General features: G+C 55.8%; 1 protein-coding gene across 3 annotated transcripts in view; it reads right to left on the bottom strand.

Annotated features, from left to right (window-relative positions):
- Window positions 1-4,964: 4,964 nt before the first annotated feature.
- Window positions 4,965-27,224, bottom strand: part of AXIN2 (axin 2) — a 31,346-nt gene continuing 9,086 nt past the window's right edge. For all 3 annotated transcript variants that reach the window (XM_039235919.1, XM_039235918.1, XM_039235920.1), the window contains exons 3-11: window positions 24,751-24,891; window positions 15,921-16,023; window positions 13,408-13,548; window positions 12,670-13,178; window positions 12,277-12,471; window positions 11,735-11,968; window positions 11,126-11,221; window positions 9,930-10,097; window positions 4,965-6,508 (exon numbers count right to left, since the gene is read on the bottom strand). In XM_039235919.1, coding sequence (XP_039091850.1) covers window positions 6,382-6,508; window positions 9,930-10,097; window positions 11,126-11,221; window positions 11,735-11,968; window positions 12,277-12,471; window positions 12,670-13,178; window positions 13,408-13,548; window positions 15,921-16,023; window positions 24,751-24,891 — 1,714 coding nt within the window. In that variant the 3' untranslated portion in view covers window positions 4,965-6,381. The remainder of the gene's footprint in view (window positions 6,509-9,929; window positions 10,098-11,125; window positions 11,222-11,734; window positions 11,969-12,276; window positions 12,472-12,669; window positions 13,179-13,407; window positions 13,549-15,920; window positions 16,024-24,750; window positions 24,892-27,224) is intronic.

Below are 27,224 nucleotides of genomic sequence, written 5' to 3' on the forward strand. Positions count from 1 at the left end.
GCCACAGACCCTGTTCTCAAAGTGGCTTACCACTCGGGAGGAAGAAGAAAAGGAAGAAGTGAGGAAGTGACCATACACTGAGCACTGGAGGAAGTCAGGTCCTCCTGGATTCTGAAGGGGAAACCAGGGGAGGCAGGGAGGAGTGGGTGGGGGCACACTGGGGCTTGCATATCACAGGTGAGAGAAAGGAGGGGGAAGGGCTGAGCAGAGTCAGGTATAAAGACTGGACAGTGGGGATCCGCGGGTGATAATAGCAACGGATGTGTATGAGGTCTTGACCATGGGCCAGACTCACCGCCAAGAACTATTCACACCTTAGCAACTTTCATCAGCACGGTGAAAGGTGTTCGTGACTCTATGCAGATTACTGAGTCAAACCCAGGTACGGGGACATTCATTGCTCAAGGTTACCCAGCTTGTAAATGGAGCTAATACCAGGAAGGCAGGCTTGGCTCAGACTGAGCAGAGCCTTGACTATCCAGGCTTGAGATTTAAATGGATGGTATAGGGGCACCTGGATGACTCAGCGGGTTGAGCATCCGTCTTCAGCTCAAGTCATGATCTTGTGGTTTGTGAGTTTGAGTCCCACACCTGGCTTGCTGCTGTCAGCCTGTCAGCACAGCGCCCGCTTTGGATCTTCTGTCCTCCTCTCTCTCTGCCCTTCACCCGCTTACACACTCTCTCAAAAAAAAAAAAAATAAATAAATAACAAAACCTTAAATGGACGCCATAAACATGGCTCAAGTGCCAACCGTGGGCAAGTCACTGGAGAGTCAAATGCAAGCCACTGTCTCAGGTGGTCTGGCAGGATGTGGCCAAAGCCCTAAAAAGGAACTTTGATCTAGAAATTCTGCATGAAAAACCTTCGTCCTAATAATTAAAGACTATTCAGGGATGAATACCGAGGGAATATTTAGCTAGAAAGATTTCACTGCAATGGGACTTATAATTGCAGAATTTGTAAACTACTTAAATGTCCAACCATAGTGATTAGTTAAATAAATGCAGCCATACATTCAGCTCCTGTTGTAGAACAATGCAGAAAAATATTTACTGATATGGAGACATGCCAGGGACATATTATTGAATGAAAAATACAGATTACAAAATAGCATATACCATATGTTCCTTTGTGTGTGTGCATGTGTGTGCATGTGAGTGTGTTTTAACCATAGAAAGATACTCTAAAGTGTTAATAGTGATTATTTTTGTTATCACTATTGATAGTGATATATATATATATAAGTGTTATATTTTGTTATTTTGTTATAATAGTGATACTGTAATTACTAGAGGCAATTTCTATTTTCTTTTTTGTTTCCATTCTATAAGACCTACTAAGCGCCAGGCACTATGCCGGCCGTCACATACATAGTGGTGAATAAAAGCATATTTATTCCCTGCCTCATGGATGGGTAAGTGGGCAATGGAGTCATTATTGTATAGGGACAAATTCGAATGTGCGGGGAAAGGGCGAAGGAAATTCTGTGGTGGAGAGGGCCAGGTGAGGACACACAGGAACCCGATGGTCAGGGAAGATCTCTGACATTTAAGTCAACACCCGAAGGCTGAAAAGCATACAACCTCAGGAAGGGCTGAGGGCTGCCTGGGTGGCTCAGTCGGTTAAGTGTCCGGCTTTGGCTCAGGTCATGATCTCACGGTTCATGGGTTCGAGCCCCACGTCAGGCTCTATGCTGGACCCTGCTTCGGATTCTATATCTCCCTCTCTCTCTGACCCTCCCCTGCTCACGCTGTCTCTCTCTCTCCCTCAGAAAAAAAGAAAAAAAAAAGGAAGGACTGAGGGAGGGGGCGACCCAGCACAGGGAACAGCACATGCAAAGACTCTCTGAGCAGCAGAGCATGGTAGGGGAAGTAAAAGGTCAGTGTGGATGAAGACAAGGAATTTATGTTTTCAGAATTAGGCATGGTCCGTGTGCAGGACCCTCTTCCTAGGATGCAGAATACATCAGAGGCTCACTCTCATATCAGATGTTTAGAAAATCTGGCTGATAGAGTGGAATAATGACGCAAAGGAAGGTGTGGATCACTCTTGAATCATCTACACCGTTTGGGGAGTTTCTGTACAACCAGATTAAGTTCCTGCACAACCAAATTATTTATTAAAGGTTAAAAAAAAGGAACACTTTTCTTTTGAAATATTTTTAAAGGTTTATTTATTTTTGAGAGAGAAAGGGGGAGTGAGCAGGGGAGGAGCAGAGAGGGGGACAAAGGATCCAAAGCAGACTCAGCACTTACACCAGAGAGTCAATGTGAGGCTCAGACTCACGAACCGTGCGATCATGACCTGAGCCGAAGTTGGACGCTTAACTGACTGAGCCACCCAGGCGCCCCGGAAGAACAGTTTTCTTTACCAAAATCAGTAACAAGGGGGGAAAAAAAGAGAATCTTACTAATTATTCAAATAGACTGGAATATTTTCTTTGGGGTTATTGCCAATTTCCTTCTTTCAACCAGCGCAGTTATGATCCCAGCATATTTCGGGGTTGGGAGAAAGTAGAACAGGATCCTTTTCCCAAAGCCCCACAGTTCAAGCCTCCCTACGTGAACCATCGCCCCAGGTGAGAGTCCACACAGAATTTCCAAGTATTGTGTAAGGTCATAGATTTAATAACGGAAAATTTAAAACTTTTAAAAATGTTTATTTTTGAGAGAGGGGGAGAGAGAGACAGAGCATGAGCAGGGGAGGTACAGAGAGAGAGGGAGACACAGAATCTGAAGCAGGCTCCAGGCTCTGAGCTGGATCGCGGAGCTCGAACGCATGAGCCATGAGATCATGACCTGAGCCAAAGTCGGACTTTTATTTTATTTATTTATTTTTTAAAAGACTAAATCCACATTATATTTTTTAAGAACTTTTTTTAATGTTTTTTATTTGTTTTTGAGAGAGAGAGAGAGAGAGAGAGAGAGAGAGAGAGCATGAGTAGGGGAAGGTCGGAGAGAGAGGCACACAGAATCTGAAACAGCCTCCAGGCTCTGAGCTGGCTGTCAGCACAGAGCCTGACGCGGGGCTCGAACTCCCGAACCGTGAGATCATGACCTGAGCCGAAGTTGGACTTTTAACTGACTGAGCCACCCAGGTGCCCCAATAAAGGAAACTTTAAAGATGCTCTGGGGCCGAGGGTCTGCTCTAGCTGAAAGCCCGCAGTCAAGCAGCCTAACAGCCCATTTGTCTGCCACCTTCTTGGTCTCATGCCAGGGGCAAGGGAAGGGATGTGGGAGCCCAGATGAAGCAGTAGGAATGGGGAAGGGTGGGATTTCCAAATGAGGCGCTAATAATAATACAGGCAGTGAGGAGGGAGCTCAAGTAGCCCCGGGACCTTGTGGGAGCCTCACTCCACACGCACAGCAACCCCGGAAGGCGGAAGGCAAGCCCATTTATCATCCCTGATGAACAGGTGAGGGGACTGTGGCTCCCCAGTGCGACAGCCCGAAGGGGACGCAGCCGCATCTGAGAAACAAGGCCAGAGCATGAGGGAGCACCAGGGAATGAGCACTGAGTGGGTGAATCCGACTGGAGGGTGGAGTTCAGAGAGGGCGGGATCCAGGAGCCTGTGAGCAGGCCCAGCTCGGTCTGGAGGCACTGGATTCACGCACATCCTGTCCGGTAGGCGGGTCTGGGGGTGGGCGGCTGCTGAAAGGGGGAGCGGAGGGTTTCTGAAGAGCTGGGTTTTGAGTGCTTTGGGGACAGGGAAGACAAGGCAGACCTCTTTCTCCTTTGAGTCATAGATCCCTTTAAGAGTCTCATAAAACTAACGGCCCTTTTCTCAAAGGCACAGCTGATTCCACAATGTCAAAGGCCCAGGCGGCCACCCCCGGCCTGGAAAAGAGCACCGGGGGGTTGGGGTTAACATGCGAGAGGCAGAGACAGAGGAACCTCCTAGGAGAGCTGCACACATGAGTGACCGCCTCGCCCGCTTTGCCTTCTCACAGGCGCCACGGCCCCTAGATGGGCCTGGTACAGGGGCTCGAGCCCGGGTCGGTCTGAGCCCTGGGCCTGTGCTTATGGGATGAATCAAAAGGTCTGAAGATTAAAAGCCAGAACCTCCTACCCACACCACACACAGCAGGTTGTGTCTCGTTGTCTTTTGGGATTGGAAAGAACCCCCCAGTTGGGTTTGGGATACTGTCTGCTGCGAGCCCCCATTCTAGCCCCGAAGGGAGGGTGCGTCAGGCCACATCACTAGGACCAAGAGCGAGGGCCCCTGCGGCCCGGAGATTCCCTGGCACCCTGGCCAGTTCAAGCCGGCCGCTAACCACATGCGGCCAGGACCTGGAAAGCCAACCAGATCTGCTGCAGAACCCACGTCAGGAAGGCTCTGTATAGAAGTCAAGTCCAGAAGACCCTTTTTTCCTAAAATGGGTCCGTTACAGGACTCGGGTATGGTAGACCGGCTCTTCGGGCTCAGAAACACAGCCCAGCCTCCGGGTGCCGGGAGGCAGCCCGAGTTTGTGGCGGAACAACTGCAGGCTGCCTCCCGCAGCCGCAGGGAACCAGGCAGCTTTCTTGTGGAATCCCCTCTTCCTCACCAGCTCTCCAGCCCGGCCGCCTGCTGCAGGGATCGTCTGGGCTCGCACAGCCAGGGAGCGGCTGACGGGTTAGCACCGAGCTCAAGGGGCCTCAGTTCCGCTAGACATTCCAGATCCACGCACCCTTTCCTGGAAATGCAAGGGTTCCCGGGAGAAGGCCACCTCCGCGAAAGCGGCAGCGTTGGACATGGAGTTGTCTCCGGGCTGCTCTGTGACAAGGAAATCCTCGGCCCGTAACCAGGTGATTTTGAAGGAACAGTTTTTCAAAACCCCCAGGTCGGGTGAGAAGAGGTCAAGGACAGTCAGAGCTGGGCTCAAGCAAGGTGAGAAATCCAGGGCAGCTGTTTGCACGCAAACAGGCCAAAGGGTGCCTCTGCCCTGCTCCCGCCCCCACGGATTCAAGGAGGAGGCCAACGTTTTGAAAAATATAAAATTTTAATAAAGGCTACATCTCTTAATTACAATAATTATTGTACCAAGTAAATTTCCTTAAATGAACTCTTTATAATGTATAATTTACAGTATAAGTAGAACAAAATGCCATGGCAAAAGTCATTGAGTACAAGACTTGTAATAAAAAGGCATAAAATATATTTATACATAAACCCCTTTCAAAAAACAAGGGAAAGCTCGAGCCCTCAATATAGGGCGACACACGGAGCAGGGCCCCGTGCTGGTACAGGTACTGTACTGATTTAAAGTCAAGCACTAGAGATAGTGGATTAATACTCTCTTGTCGTACAATATATACAGATATATAGTACAAGTAACAATGGCAAACAGAATGTACAGATTAACTTAACACAAAAACCCGAACGTCAAAATGAAGGTGTCTGGAGGAAAAGGGTGCTGCTAGGTCTTCCCACAACTGTCTGCTTCTTTGCAGGCCAAGGGGGGGTTGGGGTGGTTTCCAGAATGGCGGTGGTCCAAAGACTAATGAAAACAGAACAAAACAAAAACACACAGAAACAAAAAACTCCAAGGAATTGTTATCTCGATAAAAGCACAAGTTGAACTCTAAGGTTCTAGCAAGCCTCAGCCATTGGGCGCTGGGCCTTGGTGGGGTGAGAAAAGTTACTGAATAAATCTGGGGTCCCACAAAGGAGGCTTCCTCCCCCCCACCCCCGCCCCGGCCCCCCACAACGGATCCCCATCCAACACGATGACCCTAGATGGCGGTGATGTTGCATTATAAATCAAGACCTTTATGACAAAATAGAGCAGCATAGAAAGGAAAAAAAAATGCACCAATTTCTGCGTGTGTCGATGGCAGGGCACCATTTGCCAAAGTCTATCTTCACTTGGAGAAGTGCAGGGCAAAGCACGAGAATTCCTCTTTTAACGAAGAAATCATTCATGCACTCCTAGCTCAACTCCTAAGCTTGGATAGGACAATTAAAACGTCCACTTTCCCCCTTCTGTGTTTAAAGCAGCATATCCATAAACCGGGGACGGGGGGGAATCAACTGTTCAATAAATAGCAGTAAGGGTTGCTGTTCAGGTAAGCTATACACAGTTTCTCTTAGTTTATGGATTTCAGATCCCTAGGCAATCATATATTATGTATGGCAGTCTCTCAAATACAGTCAGTATCTTCAATAGCCAAGAGTGGTCATGTTTTTAATAAATAGTTCAGACTTTTCTTATCTCAGTACCCAGCTCGTGAATAATGAAAACCACCCTCCCCTCCCCCCACCCGCCCCAAGTGGCCAGTGGCCAATTCTTCCCTAGACTTCCGTCTTCTTCATTGGTTTGGGTTTTCCTTCAGAACGTCCCGTCGTGGTCCGTCGCGGGTGTCGGCCCCCACGGTCCGCCAGAGCCTGACCCCCGGGGTCAATCAATCCGCTCCACTTTCCCCAGAATCCTGCCTTCGTACATGGGGAGCACCGCCTCGTCATCCCAGATCTCCTCAAACACGGCTCCGCAGGCAAACTCGTCGCTTGCTTTTTTGAAGTAAAACCTTAAAAGGAAAACCCAAAACGTGCCTCAGTAAGGCTGCATTTTGTTCGGTTTAAAAGAAGGGCTAGGTCGACCCCAAGATGACGGAGGGGTCTCGAGGGTCCTGCTGCAGCTGGCGTGCATGGACACCTTGGCCCGCATCTGACTGACGGCGGCCACCAGGGCGTCACCCGAGGGCACCCTAGGAGGGGCAGGCCGGGCGGCCTCCCACCTGCGGACAGAGGCCGCGGTCCTTGGCACAGCGCGCACACTGGGGACAGTGCACGATGGGGGACAGAGCTGTCTGCTGCCATCTCCCCTTTTATTTAGGAAAGAGGGGAGATGGGGGGGCAAAGCACACCGGGTGCGTTTGCAGCAGCAGCCAAGAGGGGCCCCTCAAAGAGGCCCCAGCCTGTAGAAGCCCGCGGGAGGCTGCCCCCAGCCTCCAGTGGCCACAGGCCCGCTCTCCTGACTCAACCCCAGCCACAGCCACGGGACAGGCTGCTTTCCTCAGTGGCCCCTGCGGGAGGCTGGCCAGCCCCACCTCGCTTCCCAGGCCTGCAGACTGGCCCCGCTCCCCTCTTCTCCCCATTTCCCTCCCAGCCCTCCAGGGTCAAACACTAAAGACCCTTCTATTATGCCCGTTGATTAAAGGTTCCTTTTATCCCACCCCAGACTTCTTTCTTCTAAGGCTGTTTAATTGTGTGGACGCAAATGACCGGCGTCTCTCAGGAGAGCCACATTCAGAGACGAGGGCTGTCCTCCGGGCGGCACCCCCCCCAGCCCTCCCCCAGCCCCCCATCCCTTTCCAGGGAGACACCCTCAAACGGATTAAACTTGCCCCTGCAGGCTGGCACCTCCAGCCAATAAAGGCCACTCATGGAGGGAGGGTGTCAGTCGTGTGTGTGTGTGTGTGTGTGTGTGTTGGGGGGTGCTCTCTAAAAAATTTAATTGTGTCTCAGGGTTACAGTTGGTTTTTGTTTCTGTCTTTTCATTAAAAAAAAAAAAAAAAAAGAATTCCCCTCGGTTAGAACTAAACTTCTTTCCTCTTTAACGAAGGCAAGCCAAATACTTTCATAGGAGATAAGGCCGAATAAAGGGAACCAGCTGGATTTAGTCAAGGTTCCTTGTTTTTAGCCCTTGCAGCTGGGCCACAGCACAAGGGTGAACGGCACGGCCTCGACAGGTCAGTGGGGAGAACGCTTCCTATCGAGGGGGTCCCAAGAGGGGGCGGGATGGGGGAGGTAGGGGAGGGGCACCGTGCACGGGAGACGCCTGACACTTTTTCCTACCCGGGTCTCCCATTCTGACGTCCCCCTCCGTCGGGCCCCGCGGCCCCCCAGCTCTGACACACACCCCCCGCCCCCGCCACAGTCTGCAAGTTGGGTTCTCTCGGCACCTCTGGGCAAACAGGCAGTGACCTCTCACAGAACGACAGCCTCTTCCAGAGAGAGGACAGGCCGCGGTGCCTTGGCCCTGGCCCCAGGACTTCAAACGCACTGCGCTGCCCTCATTTTCTCCAGAAACGGACTTTCCCACTGCAACATGCCTTCTGTGGCAAACTGCTTTCTTCTCACATCTGGCACCAATAGCGTCTGGCACGTCTGGAGAGACTGTTCTCCTTTTGAACCCTGCCATGTTGAGATTACTCAACGTGGCCCAGGTCCCCCACTCCGCGGCCCCATCCCCGCTGGGCTTTTTTACTTGGGGGGGGGGGGGGAAGCTGAGAGGAAGCCCCACCCCTGCTGGGTGGGCCCGGCGCGACACCCTGCGCCCCCACGAGCCAGGAGAGCAAGTTCAGAGAGATAAGGCGGCTGGGAAGGGCCTGGCCACAGCCTGATCCAATCAGTAAAGAATTCGAGAGTCAACCATTTGTGCAAGTTCTTTGTGCATTAAAGGGGAGGCCGGGGCTTCAAAGCCGGGCTTATTAAGTGTGCCTTAGGAAAAAAAAAAATCAGAGCCAGATGTGGCCGGAGTGGCTGCGCGCAGACCCTCCCTGCAGCCTCGGCTCGGCGCTCTGTGGCCCTTTCTCCCCTGAAGGTCACCTGCAGCTCCACTCAGAGTCCAGCCGAGTCAAAGCTGAGATCAAAATGAATCCCTGGAGGGGCACACTTGTGTAATTAGTTTCACCTTGTGTCTGTGCAAGATAAAAAAAGAAGAAGAAGAAAAAGAAGGCGAAGCACGAGCAGCAGAAGCCGGGCCTGTCTCCCAGTCCCCCCCCGCAACAGTTTCCGCACTGTCTCTGCCCTGCTGTCAGGTGGAAAGATCTAAGACCAGCCCCACGCCCTGCTCTGAGGTCCCTCACGGGGTCCTAACCTCTGAGCCCTGTCCTTTCCCTGCGAAGGGAATCACTGTGGGTCCCCGGGCCCAGTCAGCTCCCCGGCAGAGTGACTGGGAGAGACACGCAAGGGCCCTGGAAGGGAGAAGGTCTCAGGGCCCTGCAGGTGACTCCAGGAGCTGGTGACTCCCCCCTCCCCACCCCCAGGCAGGTTGCTAAGTGCTGCTCGAGTTCTCCGCTCCCATGCCCAGCTGGAGGCGGGACTGGGCTGGCACCTTCCAAGCACACCCTGTGCCCACCATGAAACGGCGTGTGCCAGGGGCACCCGGCCCGCTTCACCCTGGCCCTGCACATCACACCCGAGATCCAGCTGCAGCAGAACCCCCACATTCCCCTGGGATGAAGGCCACGCGAGAAGGGGTGGCCAGGACTCTGGACGAACAGGAGTGGAGTCATCACCCACCCCAAGTGAAGGGAAAGTCAGCAAAACTGTCCCTGCTCTTGGCTCCTTCTTGGGGGCCCTAGAAGGCCAGAGGAGCGTCTCCACTGAGCAGACCAGGAAAGGGAGCCTGGGGGGGAAGGCAAGTTCCTCTGCCAAGGCCCCCACAGAAAGAGTACCAGCCCTGTGCACCCGGGTCCCACCCATGGGCCCTGCCCCTTCTCCGAGGTGCATTCCTGCTTCAAGCGGCCCGTTCCCCACGCGAGGTAGTTGTTCAGGCAGAAAGGCTGAGTAAGGAGAGTGCTGTCTAGATTTCCAGGCAACGGCCCCTGCCCCTCCCCAGGCCTTCAGTGTGGACAGTCCATCTGTCTCTCCCCGCCACACACACCCCTCCCCTCCCTTGCAGGGAGGGCCTCCACAAGATGGCCCAAGCCCAGCTCTCCCTGGCAAAGCCCTGTTTCCCCTCAGTCTCGGTCACCTGGTAGAAAAAGCCCATCCAGGCCCCCACAGAGCCCTCCCAGGGGCCTCCCTGCTGCTGTGTTATTTCTGTCAGTGGCGAGGGGAGAGAGGAAATGAGAAGGAACCCAAGCACCGGGCGGCCGAGTGGCCTCCTGAGTCTCCCCGCCTCCCGGCCCCTCCCGGGTCCGGCCAGGCCAGGGAAGTGACTCCGGGGCTCGGTTCTGAGCAAACAAACTCTGGAGCGGCAAGAAGCCGCAAGGCTCTTACCTATAATTTCCCTTTTTGCTGAGCTGCTCTTTAAAGTGGCCCAGGGTCAAGCTCTGAGCCTTCAGCATCCTCCTGTACGGAATTTCTTCTCCGCAGAAAAAGTATGTGACGACCAGCTCGCTGGCCTGGAGCGCATGGACCCCCGCCAGCTTCTTTGGCTCTTTGTGACTGAAAAATAAGATGGAATGCAACAAGTTCGGCGTTTGAAGGCAGCAAATGCTCGCACAACACACACAGGCCCTCAAGTAGTCTCCAGAGAGAAAGGGGGGCTGCAGCTAGGAGCTCTACGGGGGCCTTGGGCGTGGGGGGCCCCTGGGCCACATGGGCGGCCCCTTCTGAGAGCACACAGCCCACCTCCGGGTCACCTGCATGGCGCGCCCAGGAAGGGAGGGTTTCCTTTTGGTTGTAGACACTGCTGTTGTTTCCCTCGCTAGTGCCAAATGGCAGCGGGGACAGAACAGTCTTTCTCAAGATGGCACCCACAGGGCTCCAGCCAATGGAAGCGGGAGGGGAGCTGCCACAGCGCCGTGGGCTCCCTCCCCCCAGCCAGGGAATGCTGAACCAGAGCATCTCCTGGGATGGCTTGGATCCCAGAGCCCCCCCGGAAAGGAGAGCCCCATCATTTTGACCTCCCTCATTTATTCGGAGTTTGTAGAGCAGCATTAAAAAAAAAAAAAAAAGCAAGCTTCTCGGTCTACTCCGCAAGAGTGTAAATCTACGAAAAGGATCACGGCCCAATGGGGAAGACACTGTTTTCCCCAAGCAAGTCAACAAAGACGGTCCTCTCTCTGTCTCTGCAGCGGTGGGGAATCCTCGTTCTGCTCAGAGTTTCCAACCTGCTAACTTCCAGCTGAATGAGGGCAGCTTTTGCATCCGGGTCTGGGGTCCCCTTTCATCCGTCTGCTAATGGCTTCACGCCTCAGCCTGTGGATCGGTGCGTGCCCAGGAGCCCCGAGCCAGCCCTCTCTTCGGGAAACGACACTCGTGTACGAGTCCCAGTGCGTTTCCCGGTAAAGGCAGCATTTTCAGGGTCCTGATTTGTGGCAACATCTGCACCTACTGATCCTTGTCGCTCATGGGACAATCAAGGAGATTTCAACATACTAGGAAGTTTCCAAAAAATCCCAACACCGGAGTCGATGCCCTGACCCGTAAACCACGAGGCGGATCCAGGAAGGTCGGGTGGAGACACTCACTCTTCTGAAGCCAGGCTTGGGTTAGAGAAGGGCGTGGCCCCCGTCTGACCGATGGCCGAGTGGCTCCTGTCCCTCTGCTGACTGGCCACACAGCACCTGAGGGCACAGAGCCGGAGCAGAGGATTGAGGCAGAAGCCTGCTGTCCCCAGGCAGAGGGGGGAGGAGGGGCAGGCAGGAAAGGAGTTCTCTGCGGGCCCTAAAGAGATACAGGCCCATCCCTAACGGGGCACAGGGACCCAAAGGCCCCTGGGAGCCCAGGAAAGGGCTGAGGCTCTCACTTCTCCACCCACCAGTCATGGCTCTTACATGCTCATCCAACCGGCTTCACGTGACCCGGGCCTGTGTAAGGCACGGGATTTGTGAGGACTTACTGACGCTCACTCTCCTGCTAGGCCTCACGTGACTAGCAGAGCCTTTGCTGGCTGGCTCTTCAGCCAGCAGAACGGAAAGGAACAATTTCCGACAGGTGGAAAGGGGAATCGTACTGTGGCCAGAGGCCTCCCCTCCTCCCTGGGGAGCGACAGGGACCCAGGCGGAGAAGGCCAGGGGCCCTTCTGTGAGAGGCCGGGTCCCCGCCCCTGCCTCCCGCTCTGTGCTGCTCACACTCACCGCTGCTTGGGGGGCTTGGACACCTCGGCCAGCCTGCGGCAGGCTTCCTCCAGCTGCGCCAGCGTGTTGGGTGGGGTCAGGGGGGGCATCGCGGGGTCCTGGGTGAACGGGTGGGCTCGGGGGGCCGCGCGGGGGTGCCCGTTGCCGGCCCCCAGCAGGTGGTGCCGGCCTGCTCGCTCGGCGGGGGCCGTGCGGGCGCACTCTAAGGGGTAGGCCCTTTTCGTGCTCTGGGCACTGGACAAGGGACGAGAGAGAAAGCAGAAGGACAGAAACTGGGTTAGAGAAACTGGAAAATGTGACTGTAATAGAAACTTCTCTATTCTGCCTTCAAAGAGAAGAGGGGGAAAAAAGTCACCCTACCATAACACGCACAGGGGGCGTTGCCAAAACATGGCATTTTTGTGGTCTGCTCAGTCCAGCGTTTAATATTAAGACGGCAGGAGCCAACGGTCTTGTTTGTTTTCGGCCCCCTGCAAAAATAGCCATCCCCACAATACCTCCGCAGTGGCTGCCCGTGACCCTGGCCGCGAGCCGGTGTTTACCTATGGGGCTTGGGCTTGCTCTGCCGCTCACTCTCCAGCATCCACTGCCACACGTCGTGTGACCTGTCTCCCTCCTCCCCGGGAAGCTGCAGGGCCCCGGGTCCGCCTGGGGCGCCTCCTTCCCTGGCCGGCTGGGCCGGGCCCGGCTCCGAGCTCTTCCCGGTCCGTCTGGGCAGGGTACCGCCTCTGCCGCTGCTGCGGGGAACCAAGAACCACACCCAACCCAGGGGCCCCCGTTACATCTCTGGGACCCCTCGGGCCGGAAGGTTCGGGGAGTGGTGGGGTGACACACACCAAGGACCCTTCCCCGCGCCTCCCTTCCGGAAGCTAAGTGCCAGCGACCTCCCCTTCCCCCGGAAGTTCCAGAGTCTCCAGTCTGACCCCCACACTCACCCAAACTGCTCGGCCGGCACGGGCTCCAGAGCCCTGGGGTGGCTCTTGCATTTCGAATAGCAGTAATAGTCCGAGCCGCCCGGGCAGAAGCAGCGCACCCTCTGTGCGGCCTCCGCCTCGATCTCCTCCTTGGTCTTGGGGAGGGCGTGGTGGTGGATGTAGTGGTGGTGGACGTGCTTCGTCGTCTGCTTGGTCACGAAGCCCTTGGCTCCCAGGAGGGGGCAACCGGCCTGCGAGGCGGCCACGGGGGGCAGCTTGCCCCCGGGCGGGAGGAGGGGGTGGTGCTGCTGGTGGTGGTGGTGGTGGTCGGGGGAACGGGAGCGGGGGCTGTAGCGGCCCACGCCCGGCGACTGGCAGCCGGGGGTCTTGAGGACCCTGGACAGGTGGTCGTCCAGAATGGTCTGCGGGTCCTCCTCATAGCTGCCGGAGGGCAGGAGGGAGAGGGGGTGCGGCGCGGGGCCCCCCTCCCTGGAGCTCAGCGCCAGCTCAGAGGCCTCCTTCTCTTCATCCTGGAGGGGAAGGCAGCACAGGGGCGGAGGGGGAGCGGCTAGTAAGCAGGAGGGACTGGCCTGAGGGTCTCCGGAGGGTCGAGGGGAGGGGCGGGGCCCCGGGGGCGCGGGTGCAGCGGGAGGGGCGGGGCCACGGCCCAGAGGTGGTGCACAGAAAGAGGGCCCCTGCCAGCCAGCCGCCGGGGCCCGGGGCGGGGGGGGGGACGCGGCCGGGCCGGGGGCACGCTACCTCTCGGATCTGCTGCAGGCGCTCCTCCAGGCTGTGCCGGCTCTCCAGCTCCAGCTTCAGCTTCTCCAGCCTGGAGATGAGCTCGGCCGCAAAGGTGGCGGGCTCCACGGGGGTCATCTCCTTGGGCAGGCGGTGGGTTCTCTACGGGGCGCGGGGAGGGGAGACACGACGCATGGTCAGGAGGGCCGGTGCTCGGTGGCCGCTGGAGCTTCCCGGGCCCGGTGGCCGCGGCCACGGCCACGGCCACGGCCGCACGGGCGGGCGAGGAGCGGCGGGCGCGGCGCCCGCGCTGCTCGGGAGTTTTATGCGCGGCCGCCGCGACCTCATGGAGAGCCAGGGTCCCCGCCAGCGTGTGCCTTGGGCGGGAGCAGTTGGTCGCACTCCGAGAGGCCCCGCTTGTTCTCTCTGTAGTACAACCAGCCCATCAGTAGCTACTGTGAAGTAGAAAATCTTCAAAGACTGTTGTCAAACATCAAAAAAAAAAAAAAAAAAAAAAAGGCAGCCCTCTGAGGTGGGGAGGGGAGAGGGACAGCTCGAGGAATAAAAAGTAGAGTCTAAACAGAAAGGGAGCTGGAAATTAAAAAATAATAATAATAATAATATTGGAAGGGAGGTGGGGGGTGCGGGGAGGAAAGCAGGGTGGGGGAAGGGAGTCACACGGCCGGATCAGAAGCGGCGGTAATTTATTTCCTGGCCGCACACCGCGCACCTTTGAGGTGGCGTTGCCTCAACACTGTCCTAGATCTCCCTGGCTCTCTCCACCCCTCCTCCCCGTCTCTTTGTACAGAAAATGAAGAAAGATGCTGTGGGCTAATAGCAGAACACTGCTGAGGTTGGCTGCCTGAAGCTGATCTATCAAGGGAAAAGGGAACATCTCCAAATCAAGTACGGAATACAAAAAGGCATGACGATGCCTGCCAAGAGCAGCAAACAGAGAACTCCCACCGCCCGGCCCTCGGTCCCCCCCACACCCGTCTTCCCGCCACCCCCTCCCCTCGCTCGGCTGCCTCCCTCTTCCTCACTCCCCTCTTGTTCTTGCCCTTGGCTTTAGGCTAGGTGGGGGCGGCGGAGAAGCCAACCTGCCAAGGCAGGCATTTCCCCTGCAGACGTGCGGGCCTGGCCACCGGGACCGGCAACCACTCAGCGGCCGAACCTCATGGGGGGAGAGAGAGCCACCCCCCCCCCCCCAGGAGCCGGCCCTGCTCACGCAGGCTGGCTCCACGCAGCCCCGATCGAAGCGCTGCCTTATGGAGAAAGTCGATTTGCACACCCCGGGACCAAATCATCTCATTTACAAGCCTGGGCCATAGAACTTTTCTTTATTAACACTGCCTCCCCCCAGGCCCGGCGGAAAAAATCTGTATCATCAGTACTGTTGTGTTTGGAGGGTAATATTATTGAGGAGGGGAGGGAGCTGCTAACGGTCCCCAGAAAAGCATCCTAACCTGCCAATTTTAGGGCAAGGTTCAGTGGGCAGGGACTGTGGGAGGGGCTTTCAGAGAGGACAACCCAGGCACTGATGCAACGTGGGATTAGCAATGCGAGGTGTTAATTTTCCGAATGCAACCTAACTGGGGTACCAACTGAATTCCCGGAGGCTGGCAGGAAGGATTCAGAGACAGAGACACTGCTCAAAGCCGGGCACTCCTGCCCTGCCCTGCCCAGGGAGTTTCCTTGCGATCTGGGTCTCCGTGGATTGCAAGAGACACAGCTTCGTAGGCTCCGCTGAGTACAGGGGGCCACGTGCCGGCGGCCCTCCAGGACACGGAAACAGAAGGGGAGATGCCAGGAAAGCATCTCCACGCCGTGCTGGCCTCTCCCGGCAATAACAGGGAGAAACTGTTCATGGGGTCCCTGCTTCCCAACACTGCATTTGTTCCGCACAGATTCACCAGCAGGTAGTAAACCAAGTTTGGGGGCTGGGGACAGATAGGACGGAACAGGTGCCCTCCAGGGCTTCGGAAGCCCACGGGACAAATGGCCATGCACGTAGACAGATGGAGGACTGACACAATCGAGCTGTACCGTCAACACAATGTCCCAGGGATGGAATTTTCCTTCTGTGGGAGGCAGAGATTTCTCTAGCCTCCTCATTCACGAATTCAGTCAACACATCTTAGTAAACACCTGTCCCTTGCTAAGCACAGGTCTAGTCTCCGTGGACAGGGCATTTAACATCACAGACAAAACCCCCTGCCCTCAGGGGGCTTCCATTCTAGTGGGAACCCAACGAGGAACATGGACTAGCTGCTACCGTTCTTGGTTTCTAGAAAAGAACTGGCTTTGTTTCTGATACAGTATTTTCTTGTTTGAAGTGAGAAAATGTGGAAGTTCAAGTAGGTCATCTTGAACTCTACTCTGCTCAGCACCACATCCCAAGGAACCAGGTGACACCTTTTGCCGGGCTCCTCCCTCCTCTTAGCCTAGACCTCTCCCCTTGCACCTCCCGTCCCTTTTCGTCAAGGTTCAACATGGCTACAAACATCTGCTTTCCCCCACCAGACTGTACTCACCGGGAAATGAGGTAGAGACACTTGGCCATTGGCCTTCACACTGCGATGCATTTCTCTCTGGAGCTGTTTCTTACTCCCCACACGGTAAGGAGGGATTCCATCTCTAAGGGAAGGGAGAAGACAGAAGCCACCAGCTCACGAGGATGCTTGCAGCACAGGGGGCCGACTCACAAGCCGTTCCGGGATCCCACCAATGGGCAGAGCCACAGATCTCCAGGTAAGTGTGCCAGCTGTGCCAGGCATCATGGCTCTTCCCAAGGTTGGATTGAAAGATCAAACTGCCAACCGCCCTGCATGTCAGTCATCTCTGTAAACCTGGCTCCCTCTCAGGTTCAGGGTCATTAAGTTAGAAAGAGCTTAGTAAAATCATCTCTCAAGCTTTGCCTTAGAACAGATTACACTCCAGCCAGCCCAAAGTAAAGGCTCCCCTATTTTATTCTATAGGTGCCCCAAGTAGGAGACTCTAAGGCCTTTTGGGCCTCCCCACAGTCTGTTGTACTGCCACAAATCAGGAGACCAGGGCCTTATGGAGTGAGCACACCAGGGAAAGTAGTGTAGGAATAGGGACCATGCCCACAGAAGGCGGAACCAGGCGTTCACGGCAGGTGTAATTCTCCAACAGTCCAGCTCCCGACTGTTGCCAAATTTCTTCCTTTCATAAATCATCACAAGAATATCTTTGGGCGCCTTCCTTCCCCCGGCTCCAAACCCTACCACCCCCAAACTAAGGAAATGCCAAAGACACATGACTAACGTGGGCATAAGGAGAAAGCCCCCAGTACGTGGCAATCTGTGCAATTCATTCAAATATTTGAGTACCTATTATGCGCCAGACCTTGTTCCAGGCACTGGTTGAGAAAGCAGTGGGGGGGGGGGGGGGATAAAAATGCAGACAGCTGCCCTCATAAGGCTTATGGTCTAGTGGGTGGCAGGCAAGGAGCAAAAATACCAAAGCAGAGTCTACAGCAGGTTGGAAAGCGGTAATAAGCAGTAGGACAAAATACAGGGCAGGAAGTGGGAAGAAAGGTGGGGCGGGGGCGGGGGTTCCAATGAAGTTCTGGCTGTGAGGGTGACCTTTGAGTGAAGACTTGAAGGCGGATGAGCCCCTACGTCCTTCATCACATTCAGTCAAGTGGAATTAAGAAGAGCCTCTGGCCCAGCTTGTCTTCCTTCACCGAAACAGGACTTGGAATTGCTAGGATTTTTTTTTTTTTTTTTTTTTAAAGAATTTTGTGGGGTGCCTGGGTGGCTCAGTCAGTTAAGCATCCGACTTTGGCTCAGGTCATGATCTCGTGGTTTATGAGTTCAAGCCCCACAGTAGACCCTGTGCTGACAGCTCGGAGCCTGGAGCCTGCTTCAGATTCTGTGTCTCCCTCTCTCTGCCCCTCCCCTGCTTATGCTCTGTCTTTCTCAAAAATAAAAAAACATTAAACAAAAATAAAATAAAAAAAAAGAATTTTGTGCTTGAAAGCCGTCAAGTGGTCAAGGTGTGACTATTTTCCCACTGCTGTCCTTTCTGGAGGCCACTTATTTACAGAAGCCTCAGGGTTCCAACATTCCCAGACTGAATCATACTTGGAGGCTGTAAATATTGAGATTAGGTATTTGGTTATTTCCCTTTTCCTGGTGTTTTGTTCATCACAGGGTGGAAGGAAGAAAAACATCTCGGGCTCATCGGTGGTGGGTGAAAATCAGCAATGCCTAAAAATACCCGGGAGCAGCCGTGGGGTAACTGGCTGACCTCTAGCTCTTCGTCTGTAAGGCCCCAGAATTCCAAGGGGCTGTAATTTCCAGAAGTCAGTGACCTAGGCCAGATCACCAGGCCACCGTGGAGATGACACAGATCTATATGGTGGTAGGTCAATACATCAATGAGGTATGTTAGCCAAACCCTGGCTGGGAATTAGCATGTGAAGGATCCTCGTACTGAGGGCACAGAGTGAGAATTGGGGTCAGTCTGAAGCAAGGACATACACACAGGGTGAGTCCTGGCCCAGAGAGAGGCCAAGAGGGTCAGAGAGAGCACAGCAGGTGACCAGTACGGGTGGACTCTCCCAGACAACTTCTCTCTCACTTGACCAGGCCCTCAAGGGCCAGGCAGGATAAAAGATTCTAGGTTCAGAAACTTAACTGAACCACCTGGAATGTGTTTACCGGAACTCCGTGTTGTCACTTTGGGATCATCTACAAGACGGGAGAAAACCGGGTGCTCGCGAGCTGAGTTGGACCAATTGTTACTGGCTTGAGCAGTAACCAGATTCTACACCGGGGGCCGGATTCTACCTTGAGGCCGTCAGCCCCTATGTAGCTGTTTCCACTAGCAGGTCAGACTCATGTGACCTATAGTCCAACTTTATTCTCACAAAATCCCAATTTCACCAAGTTTTAAGATGATCAGTGACTCTGCAGCTCTCCCTAGAGTCAGTCGGTAGCAGTTAGACCCCGGGTACAAATCTGAGCTGCTGCTGGGCTCCAGAATGGGAGTCCTTAAGTCAGCAACCCACCCTCCCACCCTGCCTGGGGGAGCCAAGCTTCCTGAGGGCCCATTTCTCAAGCCCTGTCAAGTCACGTGACATTCTGAAGGGGCAAATGGGAGCTCTGGGAAACATTCTGGAACATCTTACCCCACCACTTAGTACTCACTGGCTATGGGGCATGCCAGGTGGTTCCCAAGGCACAGTGAAGATTCTCTTGTCTCTTACCTAATGCTCCTTGTGGGGTGGGGATGACCACGGGGGTTCCCCAGATTGGGTCTCACGTTGACCTAACCAACCTGTGCTGTCCCAGGGCTGTGAGGCAATGTCCCAGCCCTAGTCCTGACCAGCAACTCCTCTGGGGACTTAAGGGTGGATGGCCTCTGCTCCAGGCCTCCTTCCTGACAATGTCGGGAGAGGGGGGAGGAGGGGTAGGAATCAAGCACCTCAAAGACTTCACTGTGATACCCGCAAGGCTTCAAGAGTCCTAAAGGAGGTCCCCATCCATCTCCTCCAAGACTGTCCTCAGGTGCCTGCTAATAGCCTCTGCTCTTCCCCTTTCCACACAGATGTAAATCAGCAGGCTCTGTTCTACCTCTTTTGCTCTTTCCATACAGGCCAGAAGGAAGAAGAGAATTGGAGGAAGTATGTAAAGTGGGGGGGGGGGGCAGGGGAAGCAGGTCCCTGGCTGATTGGAGGCCAAGAAGAACCACTGATTTAAGCACCCCCCCCTCCCCCGCACACCCAGGGCAGATGCCAGCCACGGGACAGCGGGACAGGAAACTTGTGACCAGGTCAGACAAGAGATGTCACCTTGTAGAGGCTCAATGAGGCTTAACGGGTGCCTTCACGGCAATGGCGCTTTACCTCCCCACCAGCCAAGAGTCTTCTTCCAAAACAGCCGCTCATTCCAGAAGAGGGCCGCTCTTCTCTGTGCTCAGGCTCCAAAAGTCTAGGATCCATTTCCTGGATGCTTAGCACTGCGAGCTGAAGAGTGTCCGAGTTTCCGTCCCTATCCCGTCTCCTTTGATTACAGGCATTTTAGCTAACGAGCCCACTGTTTCTGGGGAGCAATGGTTTTGAAGCGTGGGCTCCACTTAGCTGCCATTTAAGCCGAGCCAATTAGCTTAGCCTTTTGACTCCGCGGCGCCCAGCCTAACCCGAGCGCCGTCTTCCCCAGGCTTTGCCACTGCTGCCTCACGCGTCCGCGCGTCCACTCGCATTCCCATTTGGCAACCGCTCAGAAGGCAACCTCTGATCGCAGCCAACATCAAAAGCCTGGTTTGTAAGATAAGATAATATTTGAAGTTCACTCAGATGCTTTCCCTGGTGTCCAAAGCAAGCCCATAAATAAGATATAAGGAAATACAAAGAAGGAAAAGAACCTGAGCCACCCTCTGCATGCAACGCGAGGGCAGCATCATCTGGCGCCGTTTGGGGACACCCCGGGCAGAAGCTAACATCGAGCTGGTCCTGACGGTTAGAGAGCGCGGCACCGCGCAGGAAGCAGAGACAGAGGGACAGACAGGCGCCCCCACGTCAGAAGCTTCCAGGCTTCCGGGCCGCCTCTGACCTGCTGCTTGTGAGGTTTTCTGCCTCCGCCCGCCCCCACGGGCCGCATCTCCCGGGCCTGATGTCCCGGAATGGTCTCCGCAGTCCTCTGTGCCCAGCACTCCAAGGCCTGGGCCTGAGGACTTTGCTGGGAGGCTGGCAGCTAACTTCCAAAAAAAAAACAAACCCAAAAAAGAAAGAAAGAAAGAAAAACAGCCAGCAAGCAAGCTATTTCTTCTGAGGAGGCAGGTGTCAGAGTACAACAGCCTCCTCAGAGGCCTATCGCGAAGGCCCAGCCATCCTTACCAGGGCTTTTCACTCAGCGGGAAAACAGAAGGCAGCAGTGGGCTGTGGGTGAAGGCAACGGCCCCTCTGGGGGACCCTGCCTGCTCCGTACCTGGGGGTCCCGGCGCCCCGGAATGGCCGGTCCTGCCCAACTTCTACTCGGCCCTCTTTGCAAAGGCCCCCGGGGCGTCACTGGTCCTGTGGCAATGAGACCATTGCTTCTCGGGCTTGTGTCTCATGGACTCCAACCTTCTGGAGCCTATTGAGGGCCGCCTGTGACCCCCTCTCCGCCTCGGCGGCCGGTCCCCTCCCCAGCTCCCAGCGGGGTGGCCGGCCCCACTCCCCAGCCCCCCGGCAGCCCCCCCGCAGCCTGAGCCGGCCATTGTGACAGGGAGAAACAGCCAGGGTTCTTTTCACGCCTTATGGGGCGCTCCTATTCACTTGTCCAAGGAAATTTCAAAGGGGCCTGCTACCCTCTTATCCCCGCTCAGCTTCCCCGCAAGAACAATGGGCTGAAAGCGGTTCAGTTCAGCTTTTCATCCCCCACACATTTTATTTCTCGCCTGCTCCGTGCTCTCATCTGTGCGGGGCCCACAATTGGCAGAGCTCTGAAGAGGGGTCTAATCCTGGCCCTGGGAATCCCGGGTGACCCGCCCGGTGCTGGGCAGGTCACACACACCCGGGGCCAGCCGGCCAGAAGGCGGCTGGCGCAGCCCGGGCCCTCACACCGAGCTCGGAGGGCAGGAGGGCAGGAGGGCCAGGGGACCCCCAGCGCCTGGCAGCCTGAGACCCTCAGGAACGGCCTCCTCCCCCATCCGATGGGCTCTTAATCTGGAGACCTCTCTGTCCCCCACTGCAGGCAGCACGAGGCAAACTGCCCTGGACGGACCACTGCCCAGAGAGAAGGATCCTGCGCTCACCAGCGATTCGCCCCCAGCTGGAATGAACACGCCCAAGTGGGTATAGCCACGCCAGCCACATGGGATAACCTGCCCACTCGGGAGAAGACTGAGACAGGGCCACCTGACGCTCCGTCAAGATCGCACCCAGGCCGCCTGGTGGCTCAGTGAGTTGAGCGTCCAACTCTTGATCTCAGCTCAGGTCATGATCTCATGGTTCGTGGGTTCGAGCCCCACATCGGGCTCTGCAGCTGACAGTGTGGAGCCTCCTTGGGAGTCTCTCTCTCTCTCTCTCTCTCTCTCACACACACACACACACACACACACACACACACCCACCCCACTCCCCCTCAAAATAAATAAACAACAACAACAACAAAAAAGATCAGACCCAACACAGAGGCCCAGGTCTCTGTGCCTTCCAGGCACTTTCCCTTAGCCTTGGGGTCCTGGGTCCTCCCCACCAATCCCAGCAGCTACACTGCAGGAGGGGCAGACAAGCCTGAGGTCCTGACCCTTGGGACCCAGGGCTATCTAGTGTGCCTCAAAGAGAAAGCTGCTCATCAAGGGCTTGCCCTTTTCCATCTCTACATCCAAGTGGCCTTTACTGGCCCGCATCCTGACCCCGGCGACCTGGACCAGCTGACTGGCAAAGGTAACTTCTCCGATCCCGGACGGGGGCTAGCTGGTGCTCCAAGTGGGAAGGGTGAGAACTTTCAAGTCATCTCTAAATAAAACTGAGAAGAGTTCTTCTGGGAAAGCATGATGGGAAAGCATGAGGGCAGTGGGGGGCAGCGTGAAGGGGAGACACTGAGAATGTGCTCCCTCCTCCCCCTCCTCCAACCCATTAAAAAGGAAAGCAGTGCGATTCCCTAATAAAGGAACTCAAAGTGGCTCAAAGGTCTCAATATCAGCTGGTCCTGCTAACATCTCATGTTGGCAGTTTACGTGCTGGTGGGGAGGGGACTGACAGGCAAAAAGCAAGGAAGGACCTGCGTCTGGTCTGGATCTGAGCTCTGTCTTGCTGGGCACGCGCTGGGCCTTACCGCCCCATCTGTGAAATCAAGAGTGACTGCCGGCCTTCCTGCTTGGGGCTTGTGACGCTCAAACACATACGGGGACTACGCCACCGAGTTCGCTTATCATGCTCCCTGAGCAACACCTCCGTCCATGGTGGGGGCTGAAAAGCAGGCAGGGACCAGGAAGCAAGCCCAGAACAGTCTCTAAGAAAACCAAACAGAAGCCTTATAGTCTTAACTACAGCTGACTTAGGAGATCCACTCAACGCCCTGGTTTGAATCCGATTTAATCATTTTACTCAAAAGGTTAAGACCCCCATACAATCCACAAATAAAAGCTAAATCAGGAGTAATGTTCTAGAAGTGAGCACACACAGGAGCAAAAAGGGACAACAGGCAGGATGACTGAGGGAAAAAAGAAACAACTATTTTTTAAAAAGCCAGTATGTGTGTACAGGGGCAGACGGCCTTCCATAACCTTGGAGTCCAGGAGATAATACTACAATAGAGTGCGAAAACAGAGCTTCGTATTAAAATATTGGGATCAAGAAATAAACTATGCCTGGGGCGCCTGGGTGGCTCAGTCCGTTAAGCAACTGACTTTGGTTCAGGTCATGAGCTCATGTTTCAGGAGTTCGAGCCCCACATCGGGCTCTGTGCTGACAGCTCAGAGCCTGGAGACTGGGTCTCCCTTTCTCTCTCTGCCGCTCCCCTGCTTATGCTCTACCTCTCTCTCTTTCTCAAAAAAACCCACAAACATTAAAAAATAATAATAATAAACAAATTGTACCCAATATTATTCAATATAAACCAAAAACGTATTCTTTTTAAGAACTATGACCATCAAGCGATAATTGTTCTCAAGTGCAGAGACTCAGTCATTATGAAAAACTCACTTCAGTGGAACCCCTCATTCCTCCATGTTGGATGAAAGAGGTGCACCCTTCTTCTATTTTTACTGATGCCAAAATAGTGTTCTTTTATTAAAACGGAACCTTTCCCCTGGTGGCTCCCTCTCTCTTTACCAATGGGGGAATCTGAGAGGACACAGTGAAAGCCACTGGGAAAACCAACAGCAGAATCCCAAACCAACCAACCCCACCAACCCCATCAACTTCCCTTCCAACGGGTGCCATGCCACAGGCCGAAAAACGGGACACTGGCCAGCGGAAACCAGGTGATTTCAAACAAACTGGAAGAATAGATGGTCCAGTTTTAGGCAGCTACAACGAGCCAACTCTACACGTGCTATAAAATACAGCTCAGCGTGTTTGCCTTTCAAAACTGTTCCCGTGAGCAAAAGAACTTGCTACTGCAAGACGCTTGTGGGAAAGCCTTGGAAGACCATTTCTGGAATGGGAGTTCTCAACTGGAAGCTGGGGGAGCTCTTGGGGGGGCTCTGCCCAACCCCAGGCCCCACCTCCCTTGGCTCCCCTGGATCAGAACCTCACACACCCACACACCATGGTAAGACTCAGAATGGCTGCCCTCCACGTGGAGATCACCACTGCGTGACTTCAAGTGATGTACAGTGCACATGGTGACGCCCACCTGCTGACGTCATCAGGCCCAGCGCCCTGACGACCTGGACTGTGGTTTAGAAAGCAAAGGAACAAACGCTAGGTGGGGGGGTGGGGGGGTGGGGGGGTGGGGGGGGGGGCTGGGTGAAATAGCTGAAGAGGACAAAGAGGTACAAACTTCCAGTTATGAGACAGAAAGGTGAGGGAAGGAAAGTACAGCGTAGGGAACAGCATGAAGAACCGGGATAACGTTGCAGACCCACAGGCGGCGACTACAGCTCCCGTCGTCAACACGGAGTCATGTTCAGAACTGTCGGGCCGCTACGTCGCACACCTAACACTAATGAGGCATCGTGTCGACCGTACTTCAATCCTTGTTGTTTTTTTTTTTTTTAAAAAAAAGGAACAAACTTTTCGTACGCCAGATGCACCCATCTGTGAAAGATCTAGGATCAGACTCTGGAGAGAAGCCCCGCTCAGGGGTGGGACCTGACACGCAGCAGGCACCCCACCAACACCGCTCAGTGAACTCAATGATGTCCATCTGAACGCTTCCGTGAGGGAACACTACACCCGGTGGGTCTCGAGAGAGCTCTGGCTCTCTGACCCCGACCTTCAATGCCTTTTCCTCAGAAATGATGAACACCTGCACACACACCCCTCTGGTGTCACCCTTGCACATCCCCCCCCCACCGCCCCAGCTGCTGGTTCTGCAGATGGGACACCTGAGTTTCCAGCCCAGCCCAGCACTTCTATCCATGGAAGGAAGGCGGAATGACCCCCCGAAGATGGGTTTCGAAACTCAAGAAATCTCTGGAGGAGCATCTTAACCTTCTACCTTACTTTCGTTTTCTACCGGCCCACTTTCCTTTCAGGACCCTGAGCTTGACTCCGCCCAGGCCACCACATCACCCCCCAGGCCAGCACCGCGTCGCTGGTACCCTCCCCTCCCAAGTGTCCACACCCACACGCACACTCGGGGCTTGCAAAGCCAGGGGAGGACGGCCGGCTGTGGACCCTGCCCAGCTGGCCCGGGGAGTCACTGCCAACCTCGTACGCGACGGGGGTAGCAGGGTACTTACACGCTACTGTCCGTCATGGACATTGAATCATCCGTCAGCGCGTCGCTCGATATCTCGCTATCGTTGGCGCTGGTGGCTGGTGCAAAGACGTAGCCAGACCCCGCGTGGTACGGATGGACGGGGTCGCTCCTCCTGAAGGACCTACGGGAGAGGTACAACAGGAGCGCATCATGGCCTCGCGCTGGACGCCCAGGGCACCGGGCAACTCGGGGACAGGCGCGGGCATGATCCCGCCACGTGCTCATGCCGACCTGCTGCCCAGGCCAGTGCTCTTCGGGCCGGATAGCAGGGGTACGGAGGGAGGGCCGGGGGCCCTGGGGACACGGCAGGCTGGGCTCCTCTGCTGCCAAGGACAAGTCTGCCAGGGGACACAGGAAGCCACAGGCGGCCCCGGGGGGGCGGGGGGCCTAACAAGCGCTAAAATACACACTTGGACCGAGGAAGGCAAAGGACTCCGTTCTAGGAGGGGAGGCCATTGAGTGAAAGAGGAGAATCAGTCCATACAGGCAAAGGGTCTTCTCCCCCTCCACCACCACATCCAAGCCCGCACCAGGAGGACACGGTTTCAGGGCCCCGTGGGGCCTCATGCATCCCAACTCCCCACCGGGGCCTGTCAGCATAGTTCCAGGTGCTGAGCCACCGAAGGCCTGGCCCGACCTTCTCATTTCAGTGCCGGGCCCAGCACACTGATCAGATGGGACAGACACCCTCAAGGCTCCCACCCGCCCGGGGCCGGGCCTCCGCCGTGCCCTGCCCCAACCCGGGCAGCGAGGCTAAGACCAAGCCCCGCAGGGTTAACATGGGCAGCACAGCTGTTTCAAAGGAAGGTCCGGGCCCCTCCTCCAGGTCTCCTGCGCTTTGTCTCAGTGGCCCCGGCCTCCCCACTCTGCCCTCTTGAGAGCAACCAGTGCCCCTGGCCCCTGCTGGGCCGCATTCCTCTTGTGCCACCAGCAAGGGACAGAAGTGGGGAGTGGGGGGGAGGAAGGGGCCACTGTGGTCTGTGAGCTGCAGGAAGGGGCCTGTCCAGCCTGAAGTTGCAAGACACAGAGCCCGGCAGACTCCGCTGGGCCCACGAGGTCTATGCCAACAGCAAAGAACTTGGCTGGGGGAGAAGATGAAGGCCAGAGGGGAGAACCTGGTCCGTCAGGCCATCGCACGGGCCTCTACAGATGGCCTTGGGGGTGGTGCGTGAGAGGTGGAAGCAGTCTACCCACGTGATCACGGCGCTCCTAGTCACCAGGACACGGGCAGCGCCAAGCCATGGCCCGCCCTGACCCAGCCTGGGTGTCTGGTCTCCTGCCACCCGGCGGGCAGACACTGCGCTATCACTGGCCCAGAGAGGGGCGAGCCTTCACACCATCCGCCCAGCCCCCTCCCGTGCTTGCAGCCACCTGGGGGAGGAGGTGCTCTGGGCGTACCGGTGGTGGCCCTGCGGGACTGCGGCCTGCCCCTGGTCAGAGCTGGGCCTCGCCCGTGTGACACAGACCTGTCTGGCTCTCGCCCAAACCCTCCCAGTGCAAAGACCGGCCTCAACAGTAGAGGAAGTTCTAGCAGCGTGAGTGACCCAGGCTGGGCCCCCCGGGTTGGATGGATGGACCGAAGGCAGGTCGGGTGAGGGCAGGGCGCTGGGGCCACAGCTCGGTGTGAAGGCCCCCACGGGGGCAGCTGGGATGGGAGCGCCGGGCCCTGTCGTTAAGGCCCGCGCTCCAGCTTGCGTGAAGACACGAACAAGACGTGACATCCAGAGTCCTCACGCGTTCGAGCCAGAGGGAAGCTCTGTTAGAGAGGACCTGACCGGCCCCTCAACTTAGAAATGTGACTAAAAGCCACATGTGGTCTGTTTCCACAGACCGCGCACTTAGCACAGGCGGGCCCTTGGTTTCAGGCACGGCTGCACGCCCGGCACACAGTAGGTGCCCAGGGAATGTCTGCGGCCTCACAACCGTGGCAGGAGGCGTGGAGCCCTGGGTGGGGGCCAAAGGCCTGGTCGGAGGCCACCTGGCTGGAGACTAGGCCACATGGGGAGCCCACATTCAGGCTCCCACAGCAGGTGGGCATCAGCGGGGACCACGATCCTGTCCTACGGAGCTCGACTGGAACGGAAAGCCAGATCTAAGAAATGGTAGGTGGGTGTGGAATGAACCAGAAAGCGCAAATGAGGAATATCAGCCTTGAACTTGCTGAATACCTTGGACCAAGTGGTCCACTGAACAGTCACTGGGGACGCTGGCCCTGTCCTTGTATCTGCAGAGGGCAGGGAGTCTCGCCGCGCCCCCCCCCCCCCCCCCAGGATATGCCAGGCTAACTAAATGAGAACAGAAGGTCCTCCCTGCCTCAGAGCTGGTCCCGAGTCCTCAATAGGGGGTTTCCTGACACCAAGGCTGGAGAAGTGGGGGGTGGAGACAGAAGAGAGGCAGCTGACTTTTCCTGGGGGAACAGACGGGATGAGGAAGAGTCAGCAGAAATGTCTCTTG

The sequence above is a fragment of the Hyaena hyaena genome, unplaced genomic scaffold (genome assembly GCF_003009895.1).
Source record: "Hyaena hyaena isolate Hyena2069 unplaced genomic scaffold, ASM300989v1 scaffold_104, whole genome shotgun sequence".
Lineage (NCBI taxonomy): Eukaryota > Metazoa > Chordata > Mammalia > Carnivora > Hyaenidae > Hyaena > Hyaena hyaena.